Source organism: Rhinolophus sinicus, chromosome 15 (assembly GCF_057876585.1).
Source record: "Rhinolophus sinicus isolate RSI-liver-muscle chromosome 15, RSI-T2T, whole genome shotgun sequence".
Lineage (NCBI taxonomy): Eukaryota > Metazoa > Chordata > Mammalia > Chiroptera > Rhinolophidae > Rhinolophus > Rhinolophus sinicus.
The window spans coordinates 103,367,641-103,387,050 of NC_142515.1; the positions used below are offsets into that span (position 1 = coordinate 103,367,641).

The 19,410-nt window shown below is 50.5% G+C and overlaps 1 protein-coding gene across 1 annotated transcript in view; it reads left to right on the forward strand.

Moving 5' to 3' along the window:
• XKR6 (XK related 6) overlaps positions 1-19,410 on the forward strand; it is a 256,773-nt gene that overhangs the window by 218,323 nt on the left and 19,040 nt on the right. The window contains exon 2 of the mRNA XM_019733085.3: positions 15,162-15,358. Within this exon, the coding sequence (XP_019588644.2) occupies positions 15,162-15,358 (197 nt within the window). The remainder of the gene's footprint in view (positions 1-15,161; positions 15,359-19,410) is intronic.

The following is a 19,410-nucleotide window of genomic DNA, read 5'->3' on the forward strand; positions in this document are numbered from 1 at the left end:
ATAAGATGGGAATGGGTCCTTCCTTCTGATGGGGACACAGATGGCAGAGAGGCCTCGCCTGCATCTGAGAAGCTGAAGGCAGTTTAAATTCCAAATTCCAATTCAATCTCCCTTTCTCTCCCCACGAGCCACTGGGGTGGAGGGTGGTGTGGGAGGTACAGAGAAGGTAGCCAGCCATTTCCCCGTGATTATTGGCTTTGGTCTCACTAAAGTCTTTGGCTAGACCCTCTCCTTTCTTTCACAACTGCCAAGTTTCTCCTGGAAAGCCCCACTGGTGGCTACAGACTCCTGATCCCCTGGGGCTTGTTGGGGCCGGCAGCTGATGTGGGAATAGCTGTCTTCCCAGTGGTGTCTACATATCATTGTGCCTTGATGCCCCTCCCTGCTGACACCCGGTTTGGCTCTCAGGTCAACGTCTCCCACCTTGGGGTGAGCTCTTGGCCCCCTTGGGGAGCCTCTCCTCAGAGTGCGGTGCAGGCCTCCATCCCCACTTTGTAAGATGAGTGGAGCTGGCATCCCAGGGCAGAGAAGATGGGTCCCACAGCAGGGGTAGAGACAGGGCAACCTGCTAATGTCACCCCACCATCCACCCGGTAGTGTCTCAGGCAAGACAGAAATAAAGAGAAATGAAGCCAAGTAAACAACTCCTGGGATAAGGAAGATACTCTAGCCCTCAGGCACCAGAGAAGGGTTCTGTGGATTTACTCTCTAGGGCCAATGTGAGGGAAATTGTGAGAGTAACAAAGTGGCCCCAGCTCTCCTTTCTTCACCCTCGCCACCAGCAACACCTGGGCCCTCAGAAGACCTGTGAGGGAAGGCAGCAGACAGCAGGAAAAATGCAGGCTGGGAGCCAGGAGACCTGGGATGAATCACCATCAGGGACATTTCTCTTGGCCTCAGTTTTCTTCATCTGTAAAGGAAACGGTTGGATTCCTGCCCATTCTAACTCTAACTTTCTGTTATTCTTGCAAAGTGAGACAGGATGTGTTACCTCATTTGGTTTCAATCAAAGGAATGACTGCCTAACAGCAGGAAGGAATCAGAAATTGAACCCCTGGATTTGGAACCCTCTGCCCACATTCTGCTCCCCCCCCCCACCCCTTTCAGATGACCACAAGGCCTGGCACTCAGGCCGTAACCATTTGCTGACTGAATAGTGCAGACCTCTTTCTCCACAGATGGTGCTAGGACTCCATTCGTTTTCAAGGACTTCTGTAACAAAGTACCACAGACTGGGGAGCGTAAACAACAGAAGCTCATGTTTTCCCAGTTACGGAGGCTGGACGTCCAACATCAAGGTGCTGGCAGGGTTGGGGTCTGCTGAAGCCTGTCTTCCTGGCTTGTAAACAACCACGTTCTCTCTGTGTCCTCACATGGCCCTCCCGCTGCGTACGCACAGAGGGAAAGATCTCCGGTGTCTCTGCGTCTTCTCACAAGGACACCAGTCCGCCTGGTGTCGGGCCCTACCCTGATGACATCATTTTACTTTAATCACCTCCTTACATGCCCTACCTCCAAATGCAGTCACAGTAGGGGTTAGGGCTTCAACATATGAATTGGGTGGGGGACACCATTCAGCCCATGACAAACTCCTAGGCAGACATTTCTGGAGTGACTTCTCTGTAAACAGGATGACAGCATTGCATGGTTGAAGCTGGGGAGAGCTACCAGAGCCTCCGCGACTGTGGAGACCGGTGTAGGAGATCCCAAAGCCAGCCTGGACAGCTGTGCGTGACCGCAAGTGTCCTGGTGGGTGAAACTCAATGACTCAGCCTCTTTCCGCCTAAGTGTCCACGTGCGTAAAAGGGAATAATGATACCCACTTCATCTACATCATATACACAAAGGAAACACTAATGGGAAAGTGCAGTGAATCACATGTGTTGGTTGCTCTGTCTGGTTGGGGGAAAGGTGTGTCTTTTGGGTCCGAGTATGGGTTTTGTGGCTGGTCAGGCAGACTTTTCTCTACAGAAAGGTGACCTTGTGAGAGCAAGGCAAGGCCATGTTTCCTGTAGAAGAAAGGATTAGTGGGGACTGTGCTGCAGTGGGAGCCCATTATGTTGTCTGAAACGCCAGCTGCCAGGAACCGTCCATCCTTTTATTTTAAGCATTTATCTCCGCTGTTGGGAGGGATAATACCTTAAGCCACTATCATCTTAGTGTGAATTAGCTCCAGCAGTTTTTCTCTTCTGTGACAGGAGGGATTTGAGGAGCATGAGTCCTATGTGGGATGAGGGAGGGTCAAGAATGGGGAGGTGGGCTCCTGATGGGCCCATGGCACCTGCAGGGGTGGGAGGAGCCTGGCTAAGCTGTGTCAGAAGGAAAGACCAGCTTGATCAACTGGGTGACTTTTCCAGTGCTTTCCCTGGGGCAGCCTGCAGTCTCATGCATCCACTGGTTTAGTCACCATTCATTCATTCATTCATTCATTCATTCATTCATTCATTCACAGAAATTAACTGAGCACCAGCCATGAGCCCAACCTTGTGTAGACAAGTCTTTATTCTAGGAGCTCATGGTCTTGTGAAGGAAGCAGAAGGAAAAACTGTGAGTACATTATAGTGTGCTGAGTGCCGCAGTGGCAGGTGCTGGCGGAGAAGGGGGCAGAGGAGGGTACCATCCTCCCCTCAGAGGTGCAGAGATAGGGGAGGAGTCAGAGTGAATTCCCATAAGTGATGTTCGGGCTGGGTCTTGAATGAGATGACAGAGAAGGGCATCCAAGGAGCTGGCAGAGTATGAACAAATCGAGTGAGGAAGGGTTTGGCTTAGGATGTGCTGAGAGGGAGTGTCTTGGGATGGCTCATGAGAAGGAGCCCCACTTCCTCTCTGGGACACCCTGGAGCTGGCGAGTCTCACCACCCCAGCTCTGACCTTGTGGCCTGGTGGGTCTGCTGCTCACTGACAAATGTGGCTTTGGTGCCAGGCTCTGCCCAAAGTGGTGCCAGTGGGACTGTCTGCAGGGCCAACAGGAGCTGGGAGGTCTCATCCAGTGCTGGGGAGGTCCAGGCAGTGTTAATTCAATGAAAGTTGCTGACAGCTGGGGAGACTAGCACGCAAATCGGGGAGCCTGCGGAGATGACCCAGTCACCCCATTCAGCCAACATCAGCCAAGGCCTGCTGTGTGCCTGCCACTGTGTGGGTTGGCCGCTGCAGGTCACAAGGATGGGAAGCTGGGCCACTGTGATCCTGGAACTTACCCTTGGTGGGGAAGAGAGACAAGCCCCAGGGATGCCACTAGATGGGCAGTGATGGGTACAGCGAGGTGGGAACAATGACGCCACACAGTCCTGGGCCTGGGCCTGCTCCCTGAGGAGTGGGTTTAGGCCCCTTTCCCTGTGAGGAGGACCATGGATCTGTTTAGGGCCTGGCCCAGCATCATGGCTCCCACCCTCTCGCCCAAGGCCCAAAGTAATCACTGCATGGCCATTGCATCCCTCCCAGCATTTTGACAAGGCAACATCACATTTTGACAAGGCAACGTCACATTGAAATGAACATGCAGGGCTGTGCAGAAAGAGGAAGTGACCAGTGCAGGCAGGGGAGACCAGTATCTATAGACTGGGCTCTCATCTGCCTCTGTCACAGTGAGCCTTGGACAAATTTCTCGGTGCCCCAGTTTCTTCCCTATAAAAGGGAAGACCCATGTTCCTGGCATTTTTCTGGGTATCTGTCAGAGAAATGGAGCCACATGGCTTGGGTTCAAGTCCCAGCTGAGCCGCCTACCTCATGTGTGACCTTAGGCAAGTTACTTGACTTCCTTGTGCCTCAGTTTCTTCATCTGTAAAATGGGACTGAAAGACCCTACCTCACAGATCATGGTGAGTGATACACATGACACAGGTAGACGGTATCAGGCATATATCTGCAGAGAGAGAGAGACACTCTTGAAAAACCATAGCAAAGTCGGAGCAGTCACACTTTAGGTTGCTCATGTATTGAACGGTACAATAATAGTAGCTGCCCAGTGGGCGGCCGTGAGAGTTAAATAAGGTGGCATGTGAGAAACTTCTAGCAAACTGCCTACCTCATAGAAAATGTTCAAGAGTTACTCATGGGCAACCTTGGGAGGGGGATAGTTTATCCAGTGTGCGAAGGGTCTGTGGTGCTGGCCGACTCTCTCAGATGCTCTTGTCCTCTCAAATTCTGTTCAGAATGTGCTGAGGTATGAATTAATGAATTATTAAGCACTCTCTGTCTGAGGGAGGAGACGAGGCTTTCTGTTCCTGTTATGTGTTCTGAGATGAAGACCGTCGTATGAACATAAGCGCTTTCTTTCCTTGCACCTGTAGGAAGGCGAAAGAGAATCCACAAGAGATCTTTATCCCAAAGCCAGCCTGGGCTGCTGTGCATGACCTCTCTTGTGTCTGACTTTGGGGAGGCTGGACTGCCCAGGGCGTTGGGGAGCGGGCTGTGGCCTTGCATTACCTGGCCGTGCGTTCTACGATGTGGAAACATCACTGGCCTCCTGGCTGGGGCAATGCAAACTCGACTAACTGCCACTTTCTATTTCTATTTCCAGCCTGTTTCCCTGGGAGGCCCCAGGAAACAGTGCACATGACATGTCTGGCTTCCCAGTCTGAGGACAGAAGCTTGGATATGAAAGAGGGCTTGGATGAGCAGAGGCTGCACTCCTAGGAGGTGCTGAGCCTCTCCTTGTAGGGGAGCAGCCTGCAGGGTGGGTAGGTGGGGGTGGCCTGGCAGAGATGGCCCAAGTCCTGCAGGGTGACCATAGATCCTGCAAAGATCCTTGCGTAGCAGACCAGACCCTACAAGGTGTGCAGGGTCAGTGTAAGGCCAGGGCCTGAGAGCTCAGTCGGACTTATCTGCTCATTTCACAAAGAAGAAAACCCAGGCGGGGAGAATATTCCCAAGGCCACAGAGCCAGGACGTGGTGGCAGCAGGGCGACATTGAGGCCAGGGTCAAATCCACCGGTGGGCTGTCCCACGGATTACTCACTCCATTTCCCAGCTCACTGTTGGCGGCGTTCACTGCTAGAAGGAGGTTTCCGGAGCTTAAAACCGAAACATGCATGGCATTGATACAGTGATTGCATCTTCCGCTGCGACCAACAGGGTCCCCAGATGGGGAGGCAGCGTGATACAGAGGAAGGAGGGCTGGGTTCTGTGCCCAGTGCAGTGCCTGGCATGCAGTAGGTGCTCAGTCGTGGCTACTGCGTGCTGGAATACATTTAGGAGGGGGCTGGATTGCTGCACTGGAGCACTCATGAGAGTCTGAAAGGGACAAGTTTAGAGCAAATGAAAGGACAAGATGGCCCACGGGAAGAATACACCACTAGGGTACCTTATCCCCACGAGGTCGTGTGGGTAAGCCCCAAAACTTCCCTGAGCATTTCAGATTAATTCAGTCACCACAGATCCACTGTGGGCCAGAAAAGGGAACTGAAATATTTTAGCCATACCCTGAACCTGAGGCTTGGGACAAAGGCACAGGCAAGTCCTCCTGCCATGTACACAGGGTTCCTTACGGCCACTGTACTTGGTGGGCTCATGTTTATATGTTTATCAAAATTCAAAGCCCCTGGCAAAGTGCAGGTGACCTTACTTTGAGTCAGTGGGTCCCCTCTCAAAGTCATGAGGTACTCTGAACAGCCACTAATGTTTTCCCTCATTTAAACAGAGCCCATCTCCGCCTGTTCTACTGGGCAGCCTGTGTGCTCGTGCATGGCCTCGAATTCTAGCACATCCTCTGTTTACCAGGATGCAAGCAGAGCAACACCAGTCAGGGCCGATTATTAGAAGTCATCAGCTCTAGTATGGGGGACAGTGAAGTGGCCCTTCCCACTGTGGTCGTGGCAGTGGTCCCAATTCCAAAGCGGCACCAGCAATGGGGTTGCTTGTCTGGTTGGGAGAGAGCCTGTGGTGGCGAGAGCGAGGAATAGACGTACCATCACTCACTCATTCAGGACTGGGCCTTCGGCTGCGCCTGACAGTGAGGCTTGAGGAAAGGGGAAGGAGGGAGCAGGGAAGGGATCCCCATGAGCAGCTCTGGGCACCAGCTCCCAGTACCCCTAGTGGAGAGTGGGTGCTGACCCGGATTCTGGAGAAGAGGAAGGCTTTCCCCATACCTGTTCTGGTAGCTTGGAATATAAATGTATGAACTTTCTAGAGCTCAAGGATTTTAGTAACAGGCTGGCTGCCCGAATGGTTCATTCATTCATGAGACGAACACTGAATGCCTACCACATACCTGGGAGTGTACCATGCCCCAGGTATGCAAAATAGACCACTACCCAGAAACTGGATTTCTGTCCTTCTGGGGGCTTGTAAATGGGGACAAGAAAAGCATTTCTCCAATGTGTAGGTTTGCCAAGGTATGTCGATCTTTTTAATCAAGTTCTTGCAGAGTCTCAGAGCAGGGGCAGTGGCCTGAGCCCCACTCTGCTGGTGGGCACGTGAGGCAGGGGCCAGTGCAGCATGTTATGCCCTCCTGAGCCCTGGGATGTTGAGGGATGCATAGGCCACCCTGCGACCAAGACCCTACATCCAGGAAGACTACTGGGTGACACCCACTGTGGCTGCCTCCCTTCCCTGAAGCTTTACGGTGCTTCCCCGTCCGTTTTCCCCTGGGCCTCTGCAAAGAAATGCCATTTCATGCCTGTTCTTTCAGATGTGTGCCCTGAGCCCGCCACCATTGCTCAGCTGATGGCAGGGACGCTGGAGAGAAGGACTAAGAATAGCTCCGATTTGACATGCTGCTTTCAGGGTCTGAGCTGGCAGCTGGTCCCCCCACCTCTCCTCCATGCTGAAAGCACCTCAGCTGGAGTGTGTGTGTGGGGGGAGAGGGGGGCTTCCAGGGCCTGCCAAGCAGTGGAAGGTTCTAGAGTCCATTCTCATACTTAGAAAGAGCCTATAGCCCACTGCTGGAGCTGTGTTGGTACACAATTCCTGCTGTGCCAGGCTTGGGGATCCCTTGAGCCTCCCAGACCTTGCATTTTGGGTGGTTTTAAGGGAATCTGCAGATGGGGCTTGTGTGTGGCTACACAGGTGCATATGGCTGCATGGGTGGGTACCTATGATAAATTGCTAGGGCCGAGAGGGCCCCTGGCACATCCAGCCCCTGTCACTCATGAGCTGTGAGTGTCTGACATCCGACAGCCCCAGTAAATTTGCTTCTCTCTTCTTAAACTGTCAGAGGGGCAGAAAACCTGTCCTATTGTAGTGTTATCCTGCCATACTGGTTGGTAAGTTCTCTCTCGTGTCCAGCCCAAATCTTTGCTGCTTTAATTGAGCTCCTGTACCTGTTATGGTCATCTACCTGGGGGAAAATCTATTTCATGTATTGGGAGCTAGGGTTGTAGGCATTCCTTGGTCAAATGAGACCAGGGTGTAAATTCACTGTAGTACCTCTGATTGGATGGCTACCATGGTGGGCTAGGGGCACCGGGTGTGCCGACGTCCCTCCTTGGGGTTAGACTCTAGCTGGAGGGCATCTCTATACATAAGTGACTCCGGTACAGGGTGGGCTGCATGCAGAGCTGTGATAGTGGAGGTGAGAGGCCTCCGATGTGGACAGCAGAGGCATGTAACAAACAGAAGCTTAAATGTGGCTTTCCCACTTGGGCATGCTAATTAACCCCCCTGAGCCTCAGTTTCCTGGTCTGTAAAATAGGGCTAGTGGATGATCTAATTCATACGGTTGTTGAAAGGAGTAACTGACGTGGGGAGAGAGAGGGAATGAGAGAAAAGTAATGAACAGGAGAATATCGTGTTTGGAGTTGGCGGCATACTCTCTGGAGTCCCACTACCTGGTATGAATCTCAGTAGCTATGTCCTGGGCGCCCTCTTGCCTCAGTTTCTGCATCTGTGGACAATCATAGGGCTTTCGGGTTAAATGACTTAATATAATTGGAGCACTTACATTGTACCTGGCACCTAGGGAGAACCTAATAAATGGGCACTATTACCCAGCAATCCCCCCTCTATAGCTGGTCTGGCCCAAGGGGGCCTCTGGAATAGCTTGGGGCTAGCTCTGCCTTAAATCCCTGTAGCCACTACCCATTCATTCCCTATCCAGGCTCAGGGCAGCCCCAGGGGGAGTCATTGCCCCATAACTTTCCTCACCCCCACCCTGAGATGTCATCTGCAGAATGTTCCCTTCAATGGTTGGGTCCTCGGGGCCAGGCCCAAGGGGACTTTGGCCAAGGGAGGAGCAGGAAGGAGTGGCAAGGTGGGAAGTCTTATTGCTTCTCCTTTGCTCAGGCTCTTCCTGCCTTCCTTCATGCTGAGTTGGAAATTTTGAGAGTTCTGTATATATTCTGGGTACAAGTGTTTTGTCAGATATGTGACTTGAAAATATTTTCTCCTAGTCTGTAGCATGTCTTTTTATTCCCTTAACAATATCATTCATGGAGCAAAAGTTTTTAATTTTGATAGAAGCCAATTCATTGATTTTTCCCCCCTCTTGTATGGATCTGCTTTTGCTGTCCTGTTTAAGAATGTTTTGCCTAGTGCAGGGTCACAAAGATTTTCTCCTATGTTTTCTCTTAAAACTTTTACAGTTTTACATTTTAATCTATGGTATATTTTAAGTTAGTTGTGGCCTATGAATGACTAATTATTCCTACATCATTTGTTAAAAAGACATCTTTCCTCCATTAAATTATCTTTGCACCTTTGTCAAAAATCAATTGACCATATATGTGCATGTGTGGGTCTGTTTCTGGACTCTGTTCTGTTCCATTGATCTGTGTTTCTCTCTCTTTGCCAATACCACACTGTTTTAATTACTGTAGCTTTATAATAAGGTCTAATGTAGTGTGAATTCTTTAATTTTGTTCTTTGGTTTCAAAATTGTTTTGGCTGTTCTCATTCCTTTGCCTTTTCATATAAATTTTAGAATCTGCTTGTCTGTATCTACAAAAAAATACTGCTGATGTCTTTATTGAAATTGTGTTAAATCTGTAGATCAATTTGGGAAGAATTGTCATTATACTGTCACTATATTGAGTCTTTTAATGCATGAACATAGTATGGACCTATATCATTTAGATTTTCTTTGATTTCTTTTATTCGTGTTTTGTAGCTTCAGCACAAATCCTGTACCTTTTATTAGATTCATTTTAAGCAAATTTTATTTTGGGGGGCTAATTTAAATGTTAAATGTCTTCTAAATTTCAATTTCTAATTGTTCATTTGCAGTGCATGAAATACATTTAATTTTTATATGCTGACCTGTGTCATGAGACTTTGCTGAACTTACTAAGTAGTTCTGGAAGCTTTTTGTATATTCCTTGGGATTTTCTATTTAGACAATCATGTCATTTACAAAAGGGATAGTCTTACTTCTTTGTTTGTAATCTGCATATACTTTATTTCTTTTTCTTGACGTATTGCAGTGGCTGGGACTTCTAGTATGATGTTGAATAGGAGTGGTGAGAGCAGGCATCATTGCCTTGCTCCTATCTTAAGAGGAAAGAATTCAGTCTTCTATCATATTAAGTATTAACTGTGGGTTTTGTAGATGCCCTTCATCTATGTCAGGTTAAGAAAGTTCTCTTCTATTATATTTCCAGTTTGCTGAGAGTTTTCTAAAAATCATGAATGGATGTTGAATTCTGTCAAATGCTTTCTCCATCAATGTGATGTGTGATTTTTCTCATTTAATATCATTGATTACATTGATTGATATATGAATATCAAACCTACCTTATATTCCCAAGATAAATCCCAGTTGGCTATGGTATGCCATTCTTTCTGTATATCATTGGATTTGATTTTTTAATATTTTGTTGAAGTTTTTGCACCTATTTTTATGAGGATATTGTTTATAGTTTTATTTTCTTGTATGGTATTTGTCTGGCTTTGATATTAGAGTAATGCTGGCCTCATAAAATGAGTGGGGATGTGTTCTTTCGTCTTTTATTTTTCTGGAAAAAAGTGTGTAGAATTGGTGCTATTTCTACCTTACATGTTTAGTAGATCTCACTATTTTTCTTAAAGAGGATTATCTAAGCTTCAGGCCTCACAACCTCGACTCAGCCATGTTTGAGGCTTTGAGGGTACGTTGTTCTCTACAGTCACAGGTTTCAAAATGCTGTTTCTGAGAACATCATAAGAAGCAGCAGGGCACTGTAGGCCCAAATAGGCAAACCTATTCAGCCTCCTACCCCTTGCAGAAATCACTTATTTCTTATCCAGCTAATGTCAGGAAGAGCTAACTCCCAGTGGGGCAACTTAGTTTGGGGAAGACCATCTCCAATTTGCCTGAATCATGACTGGCTGTATGATTTTTGGGAGATCACTCAGCCCTTCTGAGCCTCAGATGAGCCAATGGGAAAAAGGAGATGACAAATGTCTCCCTCCAAGTGCTAGTGTAAAAGTGAAAATGTGCTCAGAGAACTAGAGAGTTCTCCTGGCAGCAGGTATAGGAGCTTTAACCAATTTCATGGTTTCCAAAGTAAGGGGACGAGATAGAATTGGGAAGAGAATAAGCGGACCGGGCTGAAGGAAAGGCAGGAGGAGAGCACCTCGGGGAGGGCTGGGGCAGACCTAGCTGCCCTCTGTGGCTTCTGGTCTCCCATATATTCTCACAGGCGTCTCATTTGAGCCCCCTGCAACCCTCCAAGAGGGCATGACTGCATACATTTATTCATGCAGCATGTCCTGGGGTCCTACTCTGACCCAGGCATTTTATAGATGAAGAAACTGAGGCTTAGAGAGTTTAGGAAATAGTCTCCAAGGTAACACAGCCAGTGACAGAACTGGAAGAGCACGCAAGTGTTTTGGGCAAACTATGCTTTTCCACTGTACGAAGTTCAGAGGAAAAGAGACAAATGATCCACCTCTGAGAGGCATATGGGTAGGAGTTAAGAGCACTGGTCCCGAAGCCAGACTGCTGGTCTTGAAACCCTGCTCAACCACTTACTTAGCTGGGCAAATTGAAGCACATTTCTTAACCTCAGTGCTTCAGTTGCCATCTGTAAAATGAAGGTAATATTGCATCTGTAAGGTTGTTGTGAGGATTAAATGAGTACAACATCCTCAGAGCAGTGCCTGGCTCGTGTGCGTGCCATGCAAACCTCAGGTATTATTATTTGTAACGATGCTAGGCCATACTTTTGGCTCTGTGGAACCACTCACTTAAAGAAGGGTGAAGTTATAAAACGTCGGGGGAAGCTCAGGGATCCTCCCGTCTGGCCCTGAGATGGGTGAATGTGACACACTGCCTCCCTGCTTTGAGACGCATTGTATGATGCGATGTTCTTAAGAGAGAGTTGGTGTGTCAGGAGGTGCAAGCAAACCCGGAGGAGGATTTGGGTGTCTTCTCTCCTGGACTACCTCCTGAGGGAGGTGATCTTTCCGAAACTGCCAGGAAGGGGGAGAAGGTGAGGGTTTGGGGGAATAACAGCGTGTCTCCTGCAGATGCCCTGCCTTCCAGTAGGGACTCACACATCTGCGCTTGCCCCTCGGCCTCACCTGCCACCCCAACGCTGCCTTAACGTAGGGTGCTGGACCTCAGGAGGCAGTTGGCTGGGGATGAGATCACCGCCAGGAGCAGCCTTCCTGCGTGGCTTAGGCTCTGGCGCCACCTTGTGGCCATAGGCCAAGGCTGTCTTTGCACAGGGGCTGGAGGCTTACTTAGCAACAGGCAACCTAGCTAGCTGGGTGTCCCAGAGATCACTTAGACCCACTCTGGATTTTACACGTACCCATCAGTTGTCTGCTGAGAACAAAGGATTTAAGGATAGAAGAGGAATTTTCAGGAGCCAGAAGGAGCGGAATAGATAGAAGGCACTTAACTGGGAAATCCTGAACTGGACTCCCCTGTGGGAGGCTATGGGAGCCGGTGTCCTAGGAGGCACGGTTTCCAAATTTGGTTTCAGACTTCATCCTGGCGCACTCTGGGCTCCTGACAGCACTGGGGGAGAGGCTCTGGCTTTGTCCAATCCCATCCTCCTTTCCACCCATACCACAGGATGCTCTCAAAGAGGAAATTGGAGGTTGGTTTCTCTGCAGGCATTATACTTGAATCAGCATGTTCTGGGCTCATTGTCTTCCATTGTCCTGGCCATGATGGGCAGAGGGGCTTGATGCTTAGGGGAAATGGTGGGTAGAGGGTCAGATCAAATGCTCCTTTTGCCCTGGTTGGGCAGACTGAGGTGACTCTGAGTGTTGGTGTTACTTACCTTGGCCTGGGACCTGGATGCGTAGCCTTTGCTCTGCCACAGAATGATTCTTCCCCCTTGGGCCACTTTGGGAGGCTAGGAGAGGCAGAGTCTGCGGTCTGAGTGGACCCCTGAAAGAGTACAGATTTGTGGTCTTGTCCTATGGTGCTGTATATTGCAAGTGCCACATGTGGGCAGAGCTGAGTTTGGGTTCATGGAGACCACATCTGACCTGTGAGACCCCCGGCACCAAGGCTCTGCTGGGCACATGGCTGTTCTAGGTGCTAATACAGAACCTCTGGAATCATAGGCCTGCTTCAGCCTATGCACCCCTGCCCCCCAAGCCACCATCAGATCTGATCAACCTGACCCTTCTACCCCAGTTCTACCCAAACTCCTTATCACCAGGTCTCCTTACAGCGGGCCCTCCCTGCCCAAGTTTCTTTTTGCCATCGCCTCTTCCACTTGGTTCTCTCCTTCAGGCCCCACATTTTCACACGGCTTCCCTCTCCTTTCCCTCTCTTTCCATCCCCTCCCACATCTCTGTCTCTCTTGCCATGTCCCTTCTCTGTGTGTATATGTGTCTTTCTCTCTGTCACCCTCTCTGTCTGTCTCTCTCCATCTCTGTCTTTCTCTCTTTGTCTCTGCCTGTCTGTTTGTCTCTCTTTCCCTCTATCAGAGGCCCTGTAGCTTTACAGATTAGGTACAACAACCTCCTTGCCCTTTTCCAAGCCTCTTCCCTGGCCCCTTGATTTGGAGAACTTACAGACTGAGGCAGAGAGAGAGAGAGAATGACTCGTGGGCAGAGCTGCAGCTAGTAAGTGACAGAACCTGGAACACAACCAGAATTCGACTTCGTTGCACTTCAGAGGCCCAGTTTCCCCATGGGTTAAATGACAATAACCAGCCTGCCCCACAAGGCCTGTCAGGAACCCCAAGAGGTGATGGACCCGGAAGCACCAGCCCTTCTCCCACACTCTCCCTCCCTGACAGTCCCCCTGCAGTGCCTTCTTCTCTTTAGTTTCCAGCAGGACTATTTCTCCGCTCACTCTTGGGAGTGTATCTGGTGGGAAATAATGTGTCAGTCCCAGCTACCCTGGGTGGGACCTTCAGACCAATAGCACCCAAATGCTCTTAATCTGGCGAGAAAGTCACAGCATCCTTTGCCAGGTGTTGGATGTGTGCACATTGCTGCCCTCGTGTTTGTTGGAGGTCACAGAGGGCTGCTTTGCGTCCCGATGCACGCTCTAGGGGACCCTGAAGCATGTGTCCCTCCATGGGGGTCCAGTCTGTGATTCGTGCTCTGGAGGGAGGCCCGCCATTCCGTTCTAGAGGTGGAGAGGAGCATCACTTTACAGTTTTTAAATTATCTTACAAATGTCTGCTTTTACGTCTTTGCTTTCAAAGTGTGGGCTTCTGTCATATTGAGGCAAGGTTTTGTGGGTAACACCCCATCTGCTGTTGCTCCTGGGGCGATACGGAGCCCCCTCAGAAACTTGCTTTGTGGTCCCCTCATAACTGTGCCGCACTGTGGGCATGAGCCACCCACAGGTGCTGTGATAGTGTCACCCCACCAGGACTCCTCAGCCCTGGGAGGGGGGGCTTCATTCTACATCCAGAGGCATGGGGACACAGTGTGAACAACAGACCACCTCACGTGCTCCACGGGAGATGGGAAAGACATAAAAAAGGGGGGAGAGAGAATGGGGAGTGAGGCTGGAGGGGTAGGCAGGGTCCCATGAGCCACGGGAGGGGGTGGGGATTTGAGTCTAAGCATTATGGGAAGCCATGAGAGGATTGAAAGAAGGGGTGATGTATTTGCATTTATGATTCTCGGAGAGCACCTTGGCTGCTTTGTGAAGAGTGGATGGTTCTGGGGCCAGAGTGGGCACCGGAAAATCAGGGAGGAGGCTTTTGCTTCGATCCAGGCAGGAGGAATGGTGACGGGTATCAGGCTGGCAGTGGTGATGGGACAGAGAGATGGGGCTCAGTAGCCCCGGGCAGGCACCTGACAATGCCTCAAGACAGTGGCGACTACACAGGGTGTCCACCCTGCCTCTCAGCCGCTCTGATTCAAGCTTTGTCGCCATTGTAGAGAAGGCACAATGATACACATTCCCAGGGGACGGTCAGGGACGCACGTGTGGGTCTGTCCTGCTGATGTTTGCCCCGGTGTATGGGTTGTGTTCTCGATCCTAAGTGAGCCACAGAACCATGCTTTCTGAGGGTTTCTTTTGGCCCGCTGCTGCCAGTCCTCTGGCTCTGGCCTGGCCTCAGAGACCGCTGGCCGACTTCGAGGGTCCTTCCCCTTGACTGGCTTAGAGACAGTTCCTGAAAGTTCAGATAAAAGTAAGTCGTGGGGTTTTCTTACGTGGACCCCGTGTGTGTGCCCACCACTCAGTACCTCCCTCATCTCCCCCACCAACTCTGTGATGCTGCGATGGTTTTCCCCATGTGAAAGAAGAGGAAAAGCACCTGGAGTTAGAATAATCAGTCCAAGGTCCCATTAGCAAATGACACAGGTGGGATTTGAACTCAGAGCCCCGTCCTTCACCTGAACCCTCTTCCTTTGCCCCATTCCTCCTTGACGGAGTGGCGTCACCGCATTTGTGTGACTGCACCTGGGCCGCACCTGGACAGAGGCTCATCGCAGGCTCTGTGTCTCCTGAGTGGAGAAGGGAACACATGAGCTTTCACATCTAACGGCCTGGGGCCAGCCCCTCACTGCTCCACATCCAGCTATGGAGCCCTGGCTAATCCCAGTCTGTTCTAAGTGGGAATCGTACCTGCCTGCCTCCTGGGACCCAGCCAGCCAGTGGTGTTCAGTAGAAGCTCTACAAATGCTACCCTGAAGCCTTAGCATTGTGTCTGTGTCCTGGACTGGGAGGACCCCCTAGCGCCGGTTCGAGAATCTGGAAAACCTCAGAGTGAAGGAAGGGACACCAGCATAGGCAGCTCTGGTTTTGGGGGGCGACATGGCCCTTCCAAAGCCCCCACCCCTACCCACACTCTGTTCTGTCCGATCTTTCTCGGCAGGTATATCCGCACCATGTACCTGGGGATTCAGAGCCAGCGGCAGAAAGAACACCAGCGACGCTTCTACTGGGCTATGATGTACGAATATGCAGACGTCAACATGTTGCGCCTCCTTGAGACCTTCCTGGAGAGCGCCCCCCAACTGGTGCTACAGCTCTGCATAATGATCCAGAAGAACAGCGCCGAGACGCTGCCCTGTGAGTGCCCCACCCCCAGCAGCCTGGGGAAATCACCTTCTTTTGGGCTGGGACAAGCCCCTATTCCATCTGGGGACCACCTAGTGGCCCCCTCTACACACTCAGTGCCCAGTACACTCTATGGGTGTCGCCCACCCTGGTTCCTGAGCCCTCGTGGGGCCCCAGCCCCTATATGGTGCTGACCTGGCCCACCCCAAGCATGCCTGAGTGGCACAGACATTTCCTAAGCACACGTGTGTGAGTCTGCAAGCCTGCTCACCGCCACTTTGTTCATATGAGCAGAGCAGAATCGGGGTCTCGAGTGTCCTTGGGAGTGGCAGAGTGTTGGACCCTGGTCTCCCAGTTGGGGAGGAAGGGCCCCTCTCCTTTGGTGCTGGCCTGGGCTGGGGTGTTCGAGTATATACAGGGTGGGAGAGATGGCCTACAAGTAGCATGTGACAAAAAGACTAAATCACATTAGGCAGCAGTTTCAGAGATTTTTAAGCTGTGGTGCTCTTGCTTCAAATCAAAACCTAAGTAGAAGCCCCGTTTATAAAATTGGCTTCAGTAGCTTTGCTGTAGCCAGACGGGGGAGTCCAGAGTTTGGTGCACTCTGCCCACTGGCCTCCCTCCCCGCTCCTGGCCCCTGTGGCCTCTGATGGTCTCCAAGAAGCCCCCCAGAGCCCAGTCCAGACAGCACTGGTTTCTACCGCCACGAGAAGTCCCTGCATGCCAGCCTGTCTGCCCGAGAAGCCCTTGAGAGGTTAGACTTCCCTGAGCTAACTCTAAGGCAGAGTCTCACACCAGGTCCCTAACGGTCAGACCAGCTTTGCTCTCCCAGCCCTGAGGGAGCCCTCACAGCCTCCTTTCCTCTTTGTATAATGGGGCAGCAACAAGAATGCCTGATTTTTAGGGGGATGCAGTGGTGTCAGGCACATAGATCACTTTGTAAACTGCTAAGCTCTGCCAGCACCTAGGGGCTGTGTTGGTCATTTCCAGGGCCTGGTGGTAAGTGGCGAGGACGAGGTCTTAGGGAGACTTTGGCCCTGTGGGTCATCTCTGCCCAAGACTTTGTGTCGAGCCCGTCCTTTGACAGTTTCTCAGATTATAAACACAGAGAGGCTAGATGGGAAATCTCTGCAGAGGAAACGCAAGGGGCAGCAGATGTGGCTTCCTGCGGGCCCGACGCGGGAGCCCAGCGCGGCCAAGGTCAGTGAAGGCTGAGGGCTGCCTGGATGTGCTGCCACCTGCAGGCACCTGGCAAGAGCTGGCGTGACAAGGGCCATGTACTCCGAGGACTCAATCCCTGCCCCTTCCTCCCGCTTCCCACTCTTTTTTGTGCCACTCAGAGGTTGGGTGAGCCTTTGCCCATGTTTGTTTGGGGTACAGAATAGGTGTTTCTTGAAATCGGCTTTCGTGGTTGAACACATGTGCGAACCGCTGGGTTAAAGAACGCTCGCTCAGTGGCAATCTTTGCTGTTAGGTGGTGAATTCCCAAGACAAGCGTTAGCAGGGTTGATGGGAAGCAGGGACACCTGCCGTCACCGAGCCCAGACCGCAAGGGGCGTGGCATTTTGCTCGTGCTTCACCTTCTAGGGTGGCTGCTCATCCCCAGACCGTTTTGTTGTGACGATAGATGTCTTCCCTCATTTCCACCCGGAAAAGCTGCGTGACATGCATGCACTTTAGAGAAAATCAGAAATTGGATGAGGGGAGAGAAAGTCTGCGAACTTGGAAAGGACCTGTCGGGGACATGGAAGCTGTGTGAGGGCTCGGAGGGTGGCCGCATGGAAAGACGGGAGTGGCTGCCATCCTGCTACTTGATAGCTGTTTGACCTTTGGGGGGTTACTGAGCCTTTCTGTCCCTCTCGTTTCTGAAATGGCGAAAATATTCTGACCCACCACAGAGGGTTGTCATGAGCATTGAATGATATGACAAATGTCGAGTGCCTCGTACAGCATCTGGCCATTGTGGTGGTGTGGTGGTAGAGCTTTTTTCTTTTCCTCATTTTTTAATTGTAGATACACTTCCTGCAAGCTTTACTAGTGGATGCATGGCTGATCGGCTGGCCTTTGGTGATACCTGTCTACTTGATACCATTAATGCTAATAGATGGTTAGAAAGATCGCTGTCACTTTCGTAGGCGAGCGCTCCATTGATCGTGCCCAATGCCAGCCTCTCCCACTTTTGTCATCTCTCTGCCTTCTTGTCCTTGCTTATCTCTGGGTTATCCGTGCCGTAGTCAGCCCACCAAATGGGTTTGTATCTGATTTCCCCACAAATCCAGACTCAAGTGGAAAATATAATACCAACAATACACCATACAAATATTATGTAGTCATTTGGGCTTTTCAGCAGGATCTTCCTTACATCTGATGCCTTGAAAGTTTAAATAAAGATAGAAATAAAGCTCGAAAGGGAGCATTGATGTACACTGGCCGTGAGTCCTATGTCTGCTGAAAGCTCTGCCCTATGCATAGATACTCTTTATTATTCCCATTTTATAGATGAGGAAGTTGAGATCCAGAGAGGATAAGTAATATGCACGAGGCGGCCACAGGCTTGTAAGTGACAGAGCCAGATGTTTACCCAGGTAGTCGGGCTCCAGTGCCTGTGTCCTCAGCAAGGATGGCCATGGCTGAGTCTCCAAAAGATGGACTTGTATGGATTCTACTGGAACAGGTCACTGACGTGTGAGGGACCAGAGGTTGACATGCACCATGGACCCATCAGCTTTGGCATGTGTGAGCTCGTGTGTGTGTATGAGTGTATGAGTGTGTGTGTGTGTGTGTGTGTGTGTCCCAGATGCAGTTATACTGACTAGGTCAGAAGATGGTGTTTCTGTTTCTTGTCCCTGGAATCTCTGCCCGGGACTTGGATTTAAAAAATGTTCTCAGTCTCAAAGACAAAAAAATAAAAAAATAAATAAAAATGTTCTCAGTCTTTGAGAGCATCTGTGTGAGCTGCCTCTGCGAGGCACTCGGGGAGAAGAGGCCCTGTTGTCTTACTATCCAGCTCAGCTTGGCCTGACCAGGAGGTGAGGGAATGAGCCTCAGACCTAGGACCCTCCCAGCTCCCCAGGACACCTAGTAGTAACAGTGACACACGTGGCCTCACCTCCTTTTGACTGGCCTTTCCTTGGGGATAGTCTTTATTCTGACCCCGGAGACTAAGAGCTTGGCCAGACACAGTGGGTGTCCTACCCAATTAGTGTGAGATTTGGTATTAAAACCTGGTGCCCCACTTTTCCAGGATGGTGTATGTCCCTTTGGTTTTCTTAGATCCCTCTGGAAACCCTCAGAAAAATCCTGGACATCCCCAGATACCCTCTGAGCCACGTGTGTCCACTCAACCCTCTAATTCAGCCAGGGAGCAAGACTGAGAGTCCCTGGACAGGAGCAGAAACTCGAGCCCACCACAAAGTCTTGGGCAGGAGCTGGAACTTGAAGGTAGAGTCCCCTCCGATCCCCAGAACAGGGCCAGCTGGCATGGTGCAGACCAGCCCTGCTCAGGGGACACACGTGGGGAATATGCTTCTCCCTAGGGCAAGGGCTTCTCTCTGAGAGGATCAAAAGCTGATTTGACTTATTCTCATAAGCGGCACTCCACCATGCAACACTTTACAGGTGTCCTGTTAGCCTGTGAGTAGGGGCTGGGCAGATGCTAGGAGAGAATATCTAAAAAGGCACTTTTTTTTGGTGTCAAGAAACTAACATCATGACTTCAGTTTCCAAAGTGATTTGGAGTGACAGAACCTTTAGAACTGAAGAGGCCAGTCAAGGCCATTTAACCCACATTCCTTATTTAACATAACACAGAGAGGTAAGTGAGTTCCCCAAGGTCACACAGCAAGAAAGGCTCTCAGAAAAGTCTCCTCTTCATGCTGCGTTGGACCTACAGCTGAGATGGTAGCATAGCATCTATAGGAGGTGGTTCAAACACCAGGGCTTGCCCAGGTAGCACCCCCCCCCCCCCCGCCCCCATGCACACACCTGGCCATCAATAACCATGGGTATCTAGTCCGCAGTTTATATAAAAACAAGCGTTTTTACTAAGACAAGGAACTATGAGA